General features: G+C 38.1%; 1 protein-coding gene across 5 annotated transcripts in view; it reads left to right on the plus strand.

The window, feature by feature from the left end:
- The window catches only part of FGD4 (FYVE, RhoGEF and PH domain containing 4), a 204058-nt gene that overhangs the window by 137271 nt on the left and 48901 nt on the right, over nucleotides 1-17886 (plus strand). For all 5 annotated transcript variants that reach the window (XM_060024561.1, XM_060024560.1, XM_060024564.1 and 2 more), the window contains 2 exons: nucleotides 1694-1877; nucleotides 6690-7197. In XM_060024561.1, coding sequence (XP_059880544.1) covers nucleotides 1694-1877; nucleotides 6690-7197 — 692 coding nt within the window. The remainder of the gene's footprint in view (nucleotides 1-1693; nucleotides 1878-6689; nucleotides 7198-17886) is intronic.

Genomic DNA, 17886 nt, shown 5'->3' on the forward strand with positions numbered 1-17886 from the left:
ATGATAAAGAACACATTCACTTCTTTGAATATTCTAGTTAGGAAATTGAAATTATTCCTAATATTAAAACTATTTGGGGGGGGTGGAATATTGTCCTGGTTTACTATTTGGTATATATTTGTTCTACACAGGAACTTTTTCCTTAAAATGAACAAATGTCACACTTGTGTAAGCCTCTTCCTTTCCAATGGATACTATACTAACCATCCCACCCCCACCCCCAAGTACGTCTTGGAAAATAGTATCATTTTCATAAAAAGAAGCATTTCATTTTTTCACTGGAATTTTCTTCTGGTTTGTGTTGACAGGGAAAGAGGTAAATTGTTATACCTGTAGCTCATTGTGTTTATATATATATATATATATATATACACACACACACACACACACACGTATATATGTGTGTGTGTATATGTTTTTTTCTCCCTTCTCTGTAAGAATTGATAACTGGCACAGAAATGATGAAATCTGGGCCAGTGAGCATCAGGCAGCTGTCAGCTAGCTAAGTTCATAAAGGAGATGAGATTACTGAAAACCAGGGTAAACAGCTCTGGGAAAATGGGGCATGTAATTAGAAGAAGACATGATTCCCCACCCTTTTTCCAGAATTTAGGAAAAGGGTTTAAAAAAGAAAAAAGGAGATGATTCTATTTGATTTGTTAAAACATGTATAGTTATATATTCTTTTACCCAGAATGTTAATTGAAGAGAAAAATGATACTGTGTTGGTTTTCAAAATTGAAGTAATTCCTGTACTGATTAAACATTTGTGACATATTATATTTTCTCATCTACAGAATTTCTCATCTGTTAGGGAAAACCTGTAGATTTTAGTATTTTGGAAATGATCTGTTACTATTCTATTAATTGAGTGGAGGACTTATTAGTAACCAAATGATTTGTGGTATATTAATGCTAGGCAACTATTAATGTAGCAGACAATAGTAATAGAACTTCTATAACCACCTTTTGCAGATGTATTATGAGGAGCAGTGCTAATAATGGAAGGAGCTAGAGTCTGGGTACCAGTTATGAAATATGATCAACCTTGTTACGCCAGGCCAATCACTTAAGCTCTCTAAGACTTCATAGACATAGGAGGCAAATAATGATCTACCTCAGAGGACTGTAAAGAAAAAATTTCATCTAAGGTCAAATGAGATAAGGTGCTTTTAACTGGGAAGATGCTTTAAGTAGTGCAATATTATATTACTGTTGTTCGTTGGGTTTTTTATTGGCTTTTATGTCTAACCTACTAGCTCTGGTTTCTGGTGTATCTGTTATCACCCTGTTATTAGAAAATCTGTTTTATAGCAAGCAATGTATGTCTAGGAATTAGTTTCAAATTTAGTGCTTTCCTTTCTCTGTGTAGATAAATAACTGCTATGTTATCTCTAATAGAGTTTGGAATGTCATAGCCATATGTAGATCCATAGATGTTTAATAAAGCCATATTTAAAGTCACTTAAAATTAAAAGAACCACTTGAATCTTGGAGATGGGATTTCTACAGGACACAGAGTAAATATCCAAGATAGATAAAGATCTCTTGGTTAAGCTTCAGTACAAATTTGACAGACCCCTTTACAAAAGGTTGATAATGGTAAAGATTTTTACACTCAGGACACCAGAATTCTTTTGTTAAGGAACAAATATCAGTGAAATACTGAATTCTATTAATTCTTTTTCTACAGTGCCTCCAAAGCCACTACACCTGCAGAATTCACCTTCGTCCAATATACACCAAACCCCCAGGCATAAAGCTTTATCTAGTGCAAAACCAAGGATGGAGGAAGTTAAACCTGCCTCTGCTTCTTGTGTCTCAAAAGAAAAACCCAGTAAGATATCAGATCTCATCAGTCGCTTTGAAGGAGGCAGGTAAGAGCTAACTTACAATGGGAGAAGGCAGGGGGGAGAAGAAAGCTGGTTTTTTAAAAAGTATGATAGTTACAGATTTTAAAATAAAAAATAGAGTATTTTATTCCATTAGGTTTGGTAGGCCTTTAGAAAGAGTGAATTTTTAAAATGCTAATCTTGCCCTAATATGAATTCTCATTCATATTATATTATATTATATTATATATTACCTGTGTGCAGTGCTCTGTGCCCCAGCCTTCTCATCACATTGTGTGCTGTGTAGATCTCATTTCCTGCGTATCTGCGTATATCACTCTGTGTATTGTTACTCCTTGGGGTCATTCCATTGGTCACTAGATAATCTGGGTTGGAAACGCAGGAAGTTATCTCTGTTTCTTTGCTTCTCACTTCATATGCTTGAATTTAACTCCTGTGGGCCTGTCCCATCTCTTCTTTATGACCCATTTTATTTAATGTGGGTCTTCTGTATCCATTCCGTCCCTGTTTCCCCTCTCCCCATACCCCTGTACTGTACTAGGATTGTGAAGAGATACTGGCAATAACAAAATTCATGCTAAATTTCCATTCGTATTTATTAGCTATAATTTTATATTCTTTAGTCCTGACGGTTCACAAAGGTAGCCGAAATGTATATTTCTCACTTAAAGATAAAAAAAAGCTCACATAAGTTGCTTTTCTACTTATATGACACTCAATTGTTTTTTTCTTAGAATTCCCATCACTGACTTAAATAGAATTTAAAAAAAATTTTATCAGAAGGATTTTTTATATATCACCAAAAGTCTGTATATAATTAAACAGTATGTATAACTTCACTTTCATCCTTGAAGCCAAATATTTCCATTCATTCTAGTGTAATATTTGGGAATGGTTTCCCATTAGGTGATTTCAATAGTTATTTGCAGGGTGCATTATTTATGTAATGAATCATAGCTTAGAAATACTTTAAGATCTTCTGGAAATTGTGACCAAGTACAAAACTGCAGTGTCCCTCATTTGTGAGACTATATTTACTAACAAATTCTAGAGAAAAGTAGTTTCTGTTCTTAATCAATTATGGGAACTTGAGTCATAAATATTTAAACTTCAACATCTCCCCCTCAGAAGTAGGATTTTTAATACCTTTTATATCTTAAATTATAGTAATCTTTCCTAGAATGATTTATTTCCATTGAAAATTCTTTTGTTTCTCATGGCAAGTTGATTCAATAGCATGTTTGCAGATTCCCAGGGCCACGTCCAGTGACTGCATAATAAAAGGAGGGGATGGAGCACTGACCCCTATCCATAGTGCATGCCAGAGCCTGTATCCTCAGATTTGGGGGTAGCTTTGGGAAGCCCCGAATGGGTCAGTATTCCAAAGACTGAGTCCTCTGATCCTCACTATTTTTGGTAACCCACTGTTTGTATTCCTCCTCTCCATACACAAAACATGCAGTTTTTCCATATCAACTTTTTTCAATATATTTTTCCAAATCAGTTTTCTTTCACTCTTCCAGCGTTAACAGATTCAAAGTCATCTTTTGATGCAAAACTTGAAGGTTGGCTCTAAGGAGAGATGTAATGTATGGCATTTTAAGCGAAATTGTTCTAAGAGCAGATAGGATGTAATGTGAGCATTTGGGCCAGTCTGCTGAAGGGATGTTACCTGTGGCAGAGTCCACTGCCAGTACGAAAAATAATTATATGTTTTTAATGAGGTATTTCCAGTAGGAACAGGCCCTAAAAAGTATGGGTTAGTGTTGCATTGGATCTATAGGACTTGAATGGAAGTTTTTATTCCTTGTTCAGTGAGGTCCATGTGCCTGCAGTGTGGCTGTCCGATTTTACCCCAGTTATTACAGCTTAAACCAGCACTTGGTGGAATAGAGGGAGATTCTGCAGGCTCTGATTTACCACAGTAAATTGACAGGAAGAACCAATGTCTGTTCAAGTGGGGTCATGTAAGACCATATGGCACTATTAAAACCTTACCCATGCGTCATAGTTTTGCTCTTTGCAATAATCTAAGTAGCTCTGGTTTATTGCTTTCGTTTTTTTGTGTGTGTGTGTGTGGTACACGGGCCTCTCACTGTTGTGGCCTCTCCTGTTGCAGAGCACAGGCTCCGGACACGCAGGCTCAGTGGCCATGGCTCACGGGCCTAGCTGCTCCGCGGCATGTGGGATCTTCCTGGACCAGGGCATGAACCCGTGTCCACTGCATCGGCAGGCGGACTCTCAACCACTGCGCCACCAGGGAAGCCCTCTGGTTTATTAATAGGAGTGATTTGGAGGATGTATTTGGAGCAAGTGAACTTTATTTATTTATTTTTTACTGTGGTTTATTATTCCATTTTTTGTTTTTGTTTTCATTTTTTGAGAGTAAGAGAAACTAGGATTTTTGACCTATGAAAGACTTTAGGATTTTAGAAGAAGTAAATAACATTTTCTCACAAAACTGAACATTGTTTTTTCCCAATGACACTGCAAGGCCAACTGTTTCTCCCCATGGTTTGTCATCTACAGGAATCTGCTACTTATTGGTTGAACCACTGCTTTTACTAAACCTTCCCTCCCCACCTTATCCTATACCCCTCCACACACACACATATCCCCTGGATATCACTTATTACAGGAAATTCTTACTTGTCATCCAAAGTGGTCCTTTCCAAAAATCCTAAGTAAGTCCAAAGTTTGGTTCAGAGGATCTGCTAAGGATCTTTCCACTGTGTTGCTGGACACTGATGTGTTCAGGAAAAGGAGGGCAGTTTGATTCAAATCTTCAAGGACTTTTGGAGAAATTAGGCCTAAGGTATACGCTCCTAGAAGGCAGATATCAGCGGTGGAGTGTGTCACATTTACTTATACTGACAGCCTCCAACTTTTATATGACATTTTCCTGTACCAGATTTTTCCTTTCCTTCCTGTGCTGATAAACTTTACTGTGTCTTTTTTCTTCTCTTATTGCTTTCTTACTTACTTTCTTACTGTTATTCCCTGTTCCCGTTCTCCAGTCCAGATCAGCAGTATCTGGGAGGAGTACAGTGAAGGGAGACAGTAACACACATCTCAGCATTGTCCATGGACCTTTCTGCTGTGCCCTTTCCCCACATCCCTCATAAGCCCTCACCCCATAACCTCTGCTTGTGCTGACGAAGATGCCAGCCCTGGACTTTCTTCCCACATTTTTTTTTTTTTTTTTTTTTGTGGTACGCGGGCCTCTCACTGCTGTGGCCTCTCCCGTTGCGGAGCACAGGCTCCGGACGCGCAGGCTCAGTGGCCAGGGCTCACGGGGCCTAGCCGCTCCGTGGCATGTGGGATCTTCCCAGACCGGGACACGAACCCATGTCCCCTGCATCGGCAGGCGGACTCTCAACCACTACGCCACCAGGGAAGCCCTCTTCCCACGTTTTGTATGTGGCCTGCTCACCTGTTTCTCACTCCATCCTTCCTGTTCCAGTGTATTATTATAATGTGGGGTTAAGACTACAGAATTTAGAGTCAGACTTCACGGTTTGAACACGGGCTTTATTATTTGTTAGCCACGTTACATTGGCCCCATTATATAAGTTTCTAAGCCTCAATTTCTCTATTTTTGGGGTCCCTATTTTGGAATTATTATCAGTATGAAACAAGATAATCAATGTAAAGGGCTTAATGTAGTTTCTGGCAGTTAATAAATGTTAGCTGCTATTATTGAATTACTGTCATGATCACTATCACGATGAGTTATTCATTGCTCCTCAGCTATTTATTGAGCACTGTCACATGTCAAGTGCTGTGCTCAGAGGTGGGGATAAAGCAGAGAACAAGACGAGCACATTTTGTACTGTCACAGAGCATTAGTCTGTTTTAATTTTTTCTCCTCATTAGGTCGTAAGAATCTCTTCAAGACTGAAGTCCAGAGTTTTGTGTTTGTCCTCACTGGAATCCTAGATTAAAGTACTATATAAATATTTCCATAGGAACATTGTAATATATTGGCAGTTAAATTCCAACATACTATTAGGATTAAGCCTCTTTGAGGTGACGTCTGAGCAGAAACCTGAATGATGGGAAGGAGTAAACCACACCATTGACTTGGGGAAGATTGCCCTGGACAGAGAGAATGGCAACTACAAATACCCTTAGATATGCACATTTGCTTATTGGGGATGGGAACAGCAGGTGACTAGTATGACAAGAGCACAGTGAGTGAGGAGAGAATAGCATTTAATGAGGCCAGGGCTAGTGGGGGCTATAGTATATAGAGTCTTATAGGCCATGATCAAGATGCCAGATTTACCTTCAAGTGTTTGGGCAAACCCTGAGAGTTTGATCTTTGTGACCAACTTGGGAAGACTAGATTGAAGGGGATCTGTGTGGAAGCAGAGAGAGAGACAAGTTAGGAGGCTATGGAAACATGTGCAATAAAATTTTTGAGAAATGTGTTCTGCTTTCCAAAGAAAAATAACCTTTGTTTCTAACCTGTCCATAAATTGAGGGCTAACTATACTTGTTTTTAAAATGTTAAGAAAGTAAAAATCTTGGGATAAGATGGCCTTATTAAATATTTCACACATCTAAGTCTTTACTAACTAGCTATATTAATAAACAACCCAAGGAAATGTTTTCAACCCTATACGTAAAGCTCAGGCTTATCTTTATTTAAATGTTTAGCATCCTAAAAGACCGAGAGTTACTCTGGAATATTCTTACCTATGTTTCTAAAACCATCAGAGGGAAAAAAAATGTCTTCACTAAATATCCCTAAACAGCTAGAATAAATTCGTTTTTATTCTAGAACTTGTCCATGCCAACATTTTCATACTTCCTTTGTATTTTATCTTTTAGCTCATTATCAAATTACAGTGATTTGAAAAAAGATTCTGCTGTGAACCTAAATGCTCCTAGAACCCCGAGAAGGCATGGATTGACAACCACACCTCAGCAAAAACTCCTCTCCCAACACTCACCACAGAAGCAGGGAAATGATACAGATCAGTCTCAGGGTGCACAGACTTGTGTGGCTAACGGTATGGTAGCAGCACAAAACCAGATGGAATGTGAGGAGGATAAAGCGGCCACTCTTAGCCCAGATACTCCTATTCAAACTTCTGAGCCCTTGCCCGATACAAACTTAGTGAATGGAGAAAGACAGGAAACAGCCACAGACCCTGCATCCCCCACAACAAATGACTGTGATGAAAATGCTTCTGACAGTAGCTGCAGGACTTTACATGTCGGCCCACGGCTCCCCCTGGAAGAAGGAAGGGCAGACACAGAAGCCAAGGTACAAGAGAGGGAAGATGGAGAAAGCCCCCTAGAACTGGAACAGCTGGACCAGCACCATGAGATGAAGGTAAAGCATAAGTAGGAAGAAGCACTGACTTTTTTTTTTTTTTTTTTTTTTTTAATTTAGGCTGTACCGGGTCTTAGTTGCGGCACGCGGGATCTTCGTTGCAGTATGTTTAGTTGCGGCATACGGGATCTTTAGTTGCGGCATGCGGACTTAGTTGCGGCATGCGAACTCTTAGTTGCGGCATGCATGTGGGATCTAGCTCCCCGACCAGGGATTGAACCAAGGCCCCCTGCACTGGGAGCACAGAGTCTTACCTACTGGACCACCAGGGAAGTCTCAAGCACTGACTGACTATTCCACTATGGTTTGAAAACTATTTTATAGCACTTATGTGATGAATAAGTCAGATCACCCATACCACTGGTTGAATAGTTTTCAAGCTCTAGCTGATGATGCATGTTTTCCCTACTCTGAGGAGATATTCCACTTTTTCTTCTATGTAATTTCTGTTGATCTCTCTATTATGATTTCAAGATTCAGAACAGGGTGAAGACTTTGATATAGGAAAACCACAAACATACTGTTTTTACTTACATTGGAAGAAAATGTTCTTTGTTGCCCAAATGTTAAGGCTGCATCCCTAATAGTTATGGTCTAAGTAACAGGAAATTATATAATGCTGAAGATCATCTTGGTTCATAGTTCATTTATAGAAAAAACAGTCCCAGGAAGCTTAAGTGATTTTCCAGGCTCACAGTAAAAGCCCAGACTCCTTGTGTCCTGACTCTCAGGCCGGTATTGTGTCCTGATGCAAGAAGTCACAAGTGTAACTGCCTAATTGCAGGAAATGTCAATGAATACAGCGGCCATGAGGAATAGACTAGAGAGAAGTGAGACTGTGGCAAACTAGAAGTTCATTTCCTTTCTAATCAGAGCAGCAGTTTGATGAACCACCTGAATGGCATTTCTGAGCTAACGAAGAGCTGATTTGCTGGTGAAATATGTTCATAATCTACCTGGGCTATAGCAGAAACTTTTATACAATTTCAGTAACAAGACGATTGCATTTGTATTCTTTATTCAGGTCAATATAGTGCTTTGGAAAGATCAATAATATGGCTTTTACAAAGCACTTGGAATGTCTTGGATCAAAGATGGTATATAAGCATTATCATAGCATTCCCTGGAGTGGGGAGTTGTTTATAATTCTGAAGACAAGAAAAAAGTTTCCATTGTTTAGTCTCTCTTATATATTATAAATAACAATCTTTGTAGGAGAGCTGATAATTGAAAATCGGACAATTATAGGAAAATTTGTAAAGGATAAATCCAAGTCCTAAATCTATTTAGAATTTTTTTATGATGCTGTATCTTAAGTGGCACTAACATAGCCAGAAATTCAAAAGGACTGATACTAAAATATTAGAGTAAAAAATGATGGACTGATGTGTTCAGAACTTTAAAGTGAAGTCTATCTTATAGTTCAATTTACAGTGATCCTGAAAAAAATCACAACTAGGCAAAGAGCCAGTAGCTTATTTTCTTCCAGTTAGTGAATTAATTTTAAATGCTGACTCAAGCAGAGAAAGTTTAAATAAGGAAGTGAGTGGGAGAAAGTGAATCATACTTGGTAACAATATCTGAAACATTAAAGAAACAGGACTTTGCAAAGTGAATCTCTTTACATCTTGATATAGTAGTAGATTTTAGTGTCTCTGTGTTTAAATCACAGTGAATGGAAAAGAAGTTTAGAACCAAGGAACTCAAGACTCACATCTGTCCTTTTACACTTGGAATGATGCCACCAGCAAGTATTTGTAAAACAGTAAGAGCTGTTTTTATTAAGAGAAATATTTTAATTGGTGATGATGCTTGTGGTTGCTGGGTACTACTTTTTTTCCCATGTCATATATTATTATGTATACATTTTCATAGATGAGTCTTCTTTGGTTTGGGAGAGACTTAATAGGGCTTCCTATTAAATTAGTGAGACATGGAATAGTACATCTGGTCTTTCTCCGAATGGGCATTTAAGCAGTGGTTGGCACATGCTATATGTGGGAAGAAAAAGGAAATTTTCTCTGCAGAGCTGTTGATCTAAATACTACATGAGTCTCCCATCCAAAAACGAGTATTAGAATGTAATTTCTTCATGGTAACAATGTGTTCTCTTTTGCTGCTTTAGAGTAGCAAGCATTAGTGCTTGTTACATTGCCTTTCCTTGTTCCAAAATGCAAACATAAATGTTAGCAGTGTTAAGGTGATAAGTTTTATGTTAAGTGTATTTTACCACAATTAAAAATAAACTTAAAAAAATTTTAAGTTAGTAGTATATAGTAGACTAAACAATTGGAACCAGGAAATCTTGATGCTACTTCTTATACATCCACTAACCAACATTATGACCTTGAACAAATCAATTAAATCCTCTAATTAAAGGGTTCTAAAATTCTTTAGTTGAAGAATATAAACTGAGTCTGATCTTAAGTCTCTCCTTAGTGATAATAATATAATAATTCTGTGCTGTTGTATGTAGGTATATTCCTTTGTTAGCATAGCCCTCCAGATTGTCAGCTGTTTCTTAAACCATCTAATGTGTTGAACTTCTAAGATTTCATGGAGTATTTTATTCATGCAGACAACTGAAAAAAAGTTACCTCAGTCTTTATATAACTTGATATAGAGGTTTACATCAGAATAGTCTTATTGGCTTTCATTTAAACCAGAATTAAATTTAACGGACATTGTGCACCAGGAGTGGAAGAATGAGGGATTGGGGGATGGAAAGTGGGGGTACAATAGAATTGCAAAGATAGTTCAGGAAAGTAGATACATATTAAAATATATCTTGAACAATCATCATTAATAATTGAGTACAGACTTGAAAGTAGTCTCAGCTTGTGTAACTCTTTCACTGATTATCTGATGTATTTTGATCAAGAATCACTTACAGTGGTGAATATAGAATACTGTTATTTTTACCATGTAAAAGATAATACCTACCTCATTGAAACTGTTGACTCTACTATACTTTAGCAAAGCAACACTTTTCCAATGTTTAAACTTTTTGCACCAGTGATCTAAATATAGCCAGACACCTCAAAGTAATCAGATAATTCTTTAAAATCTCAGAATCAAAGAAAAATTTTAGCACCTTATGACACCTTTAGTTTTCAGCCACAATGTGTTAATGGTATCTTTAAATTAAGGTTAATCATGTATTACAGCAGATTACAGATTGAAATCTACTAAAAGGAAGATGTCATTGGGTGAGCCAAAAAGTTTGTTAGGTTTTTTCCATAACATCTATACAATATTATAAGGAAACATACTAAAATCCGTAAGGTACAGGAAAAGTAGGGGTCAACGACTATTGTAGTGTGTATGCATGTGCGCGCTCAGGGATGGTACTTGAGGGCATCAGGGGATAAAAACAGTATTATAATTCTTGTTTGTCATGATGAATTTGGGTTATCATAAATAGCTTAAACTATATTAGGAGATTCAGGTAAATGGGTTAGAATGAATTTCATTAAAAATAGTTATTTTTTCTCAGATTTGTAGGCTTCAGTGGGTGAGCTTTAGTAGAAATGCACTGTGTTGAATGCTGCACTCATCAATTTGTGCCGTGGAAATGAAAATTTCTCTTCACGGTTTTCACGAGTCTTTTAATATCCAGGTTATATTTCCATGGGTTGATTGGTAGTTTTTTCTGAGATTTATTCAAAGTATTTCCTTCCTCTGTATTTCATACAGCAAGCCAAATATCAGTGTGTAGATATGCACTTTTTAAGACTAATGTTTATATAAATAACAAATCTCTGTTATTGCCAACATAAGCTCAAAGTAGCAATGTATTAAAACTGTAATAATAGCAATTTTATCAAGAATGTAAAAGAAGCAGATTTTTTAAAAGTTAATCTTTCCTTTCACCAAAAGTGAAAGAAATTATGTAATGAAGTTGGCAGATAGATGAAGGTGGTGTCCACAATGTAGAGACTTATAGAAACATACATTTTTTAAAAAACGTAAATGTTTATTTCCTGCTTATTTCTGGTTTTTTAATTGCTATTTTACTTATTATGTTTTTATATAAGCCTTGAGGGTTTATAACTTTTGAACATACTCAAAAGTTAAGAAAGATAATTATCTCCTAGGGGAAAAAAATGACGGAAAAGCACATTCAGAAGTAAGTTTCAGGACTTCCCTGGTGGTGCAGTGATTAAGAATCTGCCTGCCAATGCAAGGGACATGGGTTCGAGCCCTGGTCCAGGATCATCCCACATGCCGCAGAGCAACTAAGCCTGTGCACCACACCTACTGAGCCTGTGCTCTAGAGCCTGTGGACCACAACTACTGAACCCACATGCCACACCTACTGAGCCCACGTGCCACAACTACTGAAGCCTGTGTGCCTAGAGCCTGTTCTCTGCCACAAGAGAAGCCACCGCAGTGAGAAGCCCACGCACCGCAACAAAGAGTAGCCCCCACTCGCCGCAACTAGAGAAAGCCCACGTGCAGCAACGAAGATCCAACGCAGCCAAAAATAAAAATATATTAATTAATTAATTTTTTAAAAAAGAAAGAAAGTGAGGCTTGATTTAAAAAAAAAAAAAGTAAATTGCAAACAGAAAACCAGTGGTGTAATACAAGTTAACTCACTTTTCCTTTTTCCTTCAATTTCTCCTCACTAAGTTTAATTGTATTTCTTAAAATTGTTGATTAATTTTATAGGGTGTAATATGAGATATCAAAGTTTTCTGAGAGGTAAAACATAATGCTTACTTTGCTCATCCATTTCTTATGATGGGCTACAAGTCCTTTTTTTATAAAGCTTTACTTTTTATTTTTTTAATTAATTTTTGTTGGAGTATAGTTGATTTACAATGTTGTGTTAGTTTCTGCTGTACAGCAAAGTGAATCAGTTATACATATATCCACTCTTTTTCAGATTCTGTTCCCATATAGGTCATTACAGAATATTGAGTAGAGTTCCCTGTGCTGTATGGTAGGTTCTTATTAGTTATCTATTTTATATATAGTAGTGTGTACATGTCAATCCCAGTCTCCCAGTTTATACCCCCCCCCCCCCCGCCCTGCATAAAGCTTTAAATTTCTTTTGGTTCACTTCTTGAAAGATAAGGGGACAACTGTTGAGGTCTTGTTAGATTTGAAGGCAAGTATTAAATTACACCTCTGTTTCTTCTTTTGCCAAATCAGCTTTAATTCCAAGAAAGTGAAAGGCAACACAAGCGAAGAAATTATCCAGCTTTACTAATCGATCTTTCATTGTTGCTAGTATTGTAATGACAGCTCCAACTAAAGTCGTAGGCATTTTAAAATGATGCGTAGAATAATGGAAAAGTTTCCTCACTAACCATGTGGATAGTTCATAAATGCCTTGAGGGTAGCTTTTCATTATTCAGTTAGAATTGATGGGGAACTCAGAAACTTCTTTTTTTTTTTTTTTTTTTTTTTGCGGTACACGGGCCTCTCACTGCTGTGGCCTCTCCCGTTGCGGAGCACAGGCTCCAGACGCGCAGGCTCAGCGGCCATGGCTCACGGGCCCAGCCACTCCGCGGCATGTGGGATCTTCTCAGACCGGGGCACGAATCCGTGTCCCCTGCATTGGCAGGCGGACTCTCAACCACTGCGCCACCAGGGAAGCCCCAGAAACTTCTTTATGTTGTGGTGACTCCGTTTAGTATTTTGGAAAGATATAAGAAAGAAATGAGAAAAAGTGTGCTTCAGAGAGCCTGCACCTGAATAAAACCACCTATTGTTCACTTTAAAAATTCAGTATGCAGGCTCACTCTCCTTGGTGCTGGAAACAGAAATGAACAAGGCAAGCCCTTTCCACAAAGCCTCAGTCTGCTGAGGGGAGAAAGACATAAGTAAATCAGCATGATATGTTGCAAAAAGGGCTTGGGAAACACAGATGAGAAAAAAGCTGTGCCTGGAGGAATGCTGGTGAGGGGCAGGCTGCTGAGAAGCAGCAGAATTGGGCTTGAAGGAGGAGTGGGAGGTGCTGGTGGTCCAGAATAGGCAGTAACAGGGAGGTAGGGAAGATGATTGCATCTAGGCTGAGAGCAGGTGTGAGAAGTAGAAACAAGAGGGTAGCTGCCGTGTTTAGGGGTTTTCTGGTCTCATAATAGAGGCCAGAAGGGCTAGTGAAATGAGTGTGGGAGTAGAAGGATAGGCTTAAAAAGAAAAGGTAAGCCAAGGATAAATTGCAATGGGTTTGTGTGCCTAAGCTGTACTTTTTCCCCTGAAAACAATGGAGACTTTTTTTTTAAAGATTTTTTTAAAGTCTGAATAAGAATTAATAATCCTTATAGAAAATCAAGAAAATGCAGCAAAGAGTAGAGAATACAAAATCACTCATAGTTCTACCACCCAGAGAAAAATGCTTTGATATCTAACATTCCAGCTTGTTTTTCTCAGCTGATATTTAAAAAAAATATATGTCAGTAGCATAATGTATGGTCATTCTGCATCCTGTTTTGTAGGATTAAACATAGGTATTTTCCCATGTTATTTCAAACTTTCCATAAGCCTAATACTATCTGGCCTAAGAGGCATTTAATTAAAGCATGGAAGTGACATGATTATACATCTGTGGGTTTTAGAAAAATGACTCAGATGAAAGGAAAAACAGATGGAGCAGGGAACATGGTTAGTAAGCAACTGTTGTAGTCCAGGTGTGAAAGGAAGAGGTCCTGGACGAAGCAGAGGGTTAGGGCAAGGGAGAGAGATTGCTGAGAACTGCGTGGCTGGATGTAGAGAATGAGTCATGTTCAACTCCGAGCTTGGATGAAGAGGCAGACGGTGTACCATTTACTGAACTACAAGAGAATAGAAAGAACAACATATTTGGGGGGCAAAAAAATTAATTGGATTTAGACATAATGAATTTAAAGGACTTGTGGGATGTCCAGATAAAGATACCTAAAACAAAAATGGAATATTCTGGAGACATTATGGGTTATTGGTTAAGGATGAAAGCTTTAGAATTAAGAGATGAGTTCCAATCCCAGCCCCATTACTTCCCAGCTATGTGATCTCAGACACTGCACTTTAGTATAACTCTGCAGGCCTTGGTTGAGATGACAGACAAGAAGGAAAGTGATTGTGTTTGGAATGAGGGGAGGGAGTAGAGTTGCTGATTAGGTTACTTTTATGCTACTCAGTTTATGGTACCTGCAAGACATCCATTTGGAGATATTAATTAGGCAGATGAAATATGGATCTGGAGCTCAGGAAAGAGGGTAGGAATGTAAAAGGATGTACATAAGCGTGTGATTAATATTGCCGAAATAGAATGTGTAGGAACCAGAAGAAGGCCAAGAACTGAGCCCTAGAGAGCACAAGCATAATCGAAAGGGGAACATAGAGATTTGTCTGAGAGGGGAAAGAAGAAGAGAGAGCAGTGTCATGAGAACCACTGGGGTTGAGAGGGTGGGAGACGGTGGGGGGGTGGTATTGGTGAGCTTGTGAGGATGGTCATCATTTAGAATGTGGAACTAGAAGTTAACCTGGAGACCTAGGCCTTTACTGGCACATTATAGCTAAGTAGCTCAGTAAACCTGGGTATTCAGATTAAATACAGTGAATCTATATTGCACATATACTGTGTTCAAGTCACTGCAGTAAATTCAAAGAGGAAACTACCAGTCGAGAAGGAGGATTAAGATAAATAAATGACCATTACTTAAGATATCATGGGGTAAAGGGGAAAGGAGAGCTCAAAGATAAAGCCAAGGTTTGGAGCATGGCTGAGAGGATGAATTACCTGTTGTTAGCAGAAATGGAGAACTCAGGCAGAGTCTGGAAAGTCAGGTGCCTGGAGGTCACAGGGTACACAAAGATTCAGTATGGGTGTGAGAGAAAAGGAAAGGTCAGATCTTGAAAACACAGTGGTTGTTGTATGTAGCGTAAAAAAAAAACTAAAACAAAACAGAGTGATACAGCATAACCTGGTGGTCAGGAAGATAGGCTCAAGAGCCAGACTCTCTATGTTTGAATCCCAGCTCAGCTACTTACTAGCTATGTGGCCTTGAGCAGGTCACTTAAACATCTCTGTATCTCAGTTTCCTCATCTGTAAAATGGAGGTAATATTACCTACCTCATAACATTTTTGCAAGGCATAGATCATTAAATAGTTGTAAAGTACATAGAACAGTGCCTTGAAACAATGTGAGCTGTGTTTGTTAAATAAAACATAAAATAAAAATCCTGTTTCCTCATTTGTAAATCTAGATGAATAGATTCATGACCTGAGATGTCCCTTAATAGACCAAAATTCAACATAGCTTACCTGCTGAAGATCTCAGCCCCTCTCTCTCAGTTCTATTTTAAACTAAGGTGCTCCCTTACAGGATACACAGAGATAAGTTTGCATGCCTCATGCCATGTGAGGCACTCACTACTGTGTACAAAGTTTTGACTCTGGGGAATCATCACCAGAAATATTTATGTGACCTTATTACTTTGATATTCTGCCTAGGCTTCGGATAGTTTAATTCAGTTATTGATTGTGAGTATATATTACATTTTCTTGGTGTCTGATCTTTAATTTCTGCTAAACCCAAAGGACAGTTTAGTCTAATATATACTAAATTGGGTGTAAGAAGAGCAAAGTTCTTCTCTCTTTGCTGTCACTTCCTGTCTGATCTTGTGCAAGTAACCAAACTGTCTCAGTGCAGGCTCTTTCTCCCTCCTCCCCACCCTCTCTTAAAAGGATGTAATTTAAACCTTCAGATTAAAAGCTCTCACTTGCCTCTTCTCCTCTTTCGAATTGGGTAAACAGTATAGAGGACATAGATTTGAAAAATATTGGTGCTGGTCACAATTAGGCTTGGATTTTGCTCCCAAAGCTTCCTGAAGGATCATGTTAAAGTACCAGACTGTTTATGCTTGTGACACTATATTATGCAGCAGGGATAGGAATAATGCCTGCATGTCATAATGGGCGTTCTCTTTTTCTTGTAATGTGAACCTGGTGATAAATTTCTTCCTGATTACAACTCTTCCCTGAGACCACGTGACCTTACTTATGGCATTATTGCATGATCTTAATAGAACACAAAATCTGTGTTTTGTTCCCTTAGCTTTTCATTTTCTTGTTCCCCAGATCCAGGGGGAGTTCTCTTAGTTAAAAGGTGGTAGCAGAGTACGAACTTTGTTTTCACAGACCTGCATTGAATCCTAGCTTAGTCACTTACTAGCTGTGTGACTTTGGGCAGGTTACCCAGCCTCACTAGGACACAGCTTCCTCGTCTATAAAATGAGGGGATAACGCTACCTGCTTCATGGGAGTATTAAGAGGGTTACATTAGATAATTCATGTGAAGAACGTAGAATAGTGCCAATAAATAGTGGGAGTTGCCCCTGTCACTCACTTATGATATAACTTCCCTTGATTACCTTGCTCTTCAGTATACTGAGAAAGAATACTGGAATGAAGGTGTCTAACACAAAATTAAAGATTTTAAGTTGTGTTTTGAGATGATAGACTAATTATGTGACATTTAAATATCATTGTGATCTAATCTTTAATTATCACCTGGAACCACACTGAAGATTTTGATGTCTGTAAATACATTAAAAAATGACATATCAAAATGTTGATGCATCTCATGAATTGTGGTACAAAATCAAGTGTTTATTTCCTAAGTTGACTCATCTTGCTATGAGAGAATGGACTCTAGGGAATGCAGGGACACATACCTATACAAAACCACATCTTCCTTCTGCATGGTAGAATACAGTTAACTGATGACAGATTTGGATAGAAATTCCGCACGAGCAAGAAACATCCATTCTGGTCCTATAAAACATGATAATTTATATAGATATTATTTTAAATATAACATATGGAATATGTTATAAATATACATATGGAAAAGGCTATAAGAACTTTTAGTAGTTTTGATTCAGTGTTTTTAGGGGAAAAACTTCCTGCTTAAAATGAAATCACATGAGAACATGTATTGAAGAGTTATAAAGCATAGTATCAATATCTGATTCCTTTTTAAACAGTTTAAGATTCTGCCCTTAAAGCATCTTTCAGGAAACAGTTACTCACTGGCATTTGTGAAATTCTTTTCAAAATATCTACTCCCCTGCTTGGGGTTTTGAGACATGTGCAGGGCGTATGGCACTAAGATTCTGAAGAGTGAATTGCTGGCTCCACACAAGCATTTTCTGCCTATACAGTTAATGAACTCTGAGAGCTGCTCTTTGTCCTGGCTCCCGCCATATGGAAGAGTCATGCCAAAAGGTCTGAAAAGACCTGCAGGAGCTGGTGACATCTGCAAGGAAGGAGGCAGAACTGACACTGCAATGCTTCATGTGCCAGTGGGTACAGTGACTAATAACTAGGCTGACCCTAACCCAAGTGAAAATGGAGCAGATCTCTACGAAAAGATTCTCAGAGGTATAAAGGTACACAGTAATAGCCTAGGAATGCATTAAGCAGAGAGGAGCAGGGGAAAATAAATTGTGTAGTCTATTAGTGTAAGAGGAGTGTATCTTACTTTCTCAGTTCTGATAGTTTAGGTATACTCTAGTATATTTTTGTTTGAGGCAATACTCTGAGAATCAGCTTTCAATAGAGTATATATTTGCAGGTAAAAAAAGAAAGAAAACCAATCCCTTTATTTTATAGAGGAATATCAAAAGTAAGATACTTTTTAAATAGCATAGTTATAATTATTTTGAAAAGTCAAGCCTGTGTATTCAGCTGC

This window comes from Delphinus delphis, chromosome 11, assembly GCF_949987515.2.
Source record: "Delphinus delphis chromosome 11, mDelDel1.2, whole genome shotgun sequence".
NCBI lineage: Eukaryota > Metazoa > Chordata > Mammalia > Artiodactyla > Delphinidae > Delphinus > Delphinus delphis.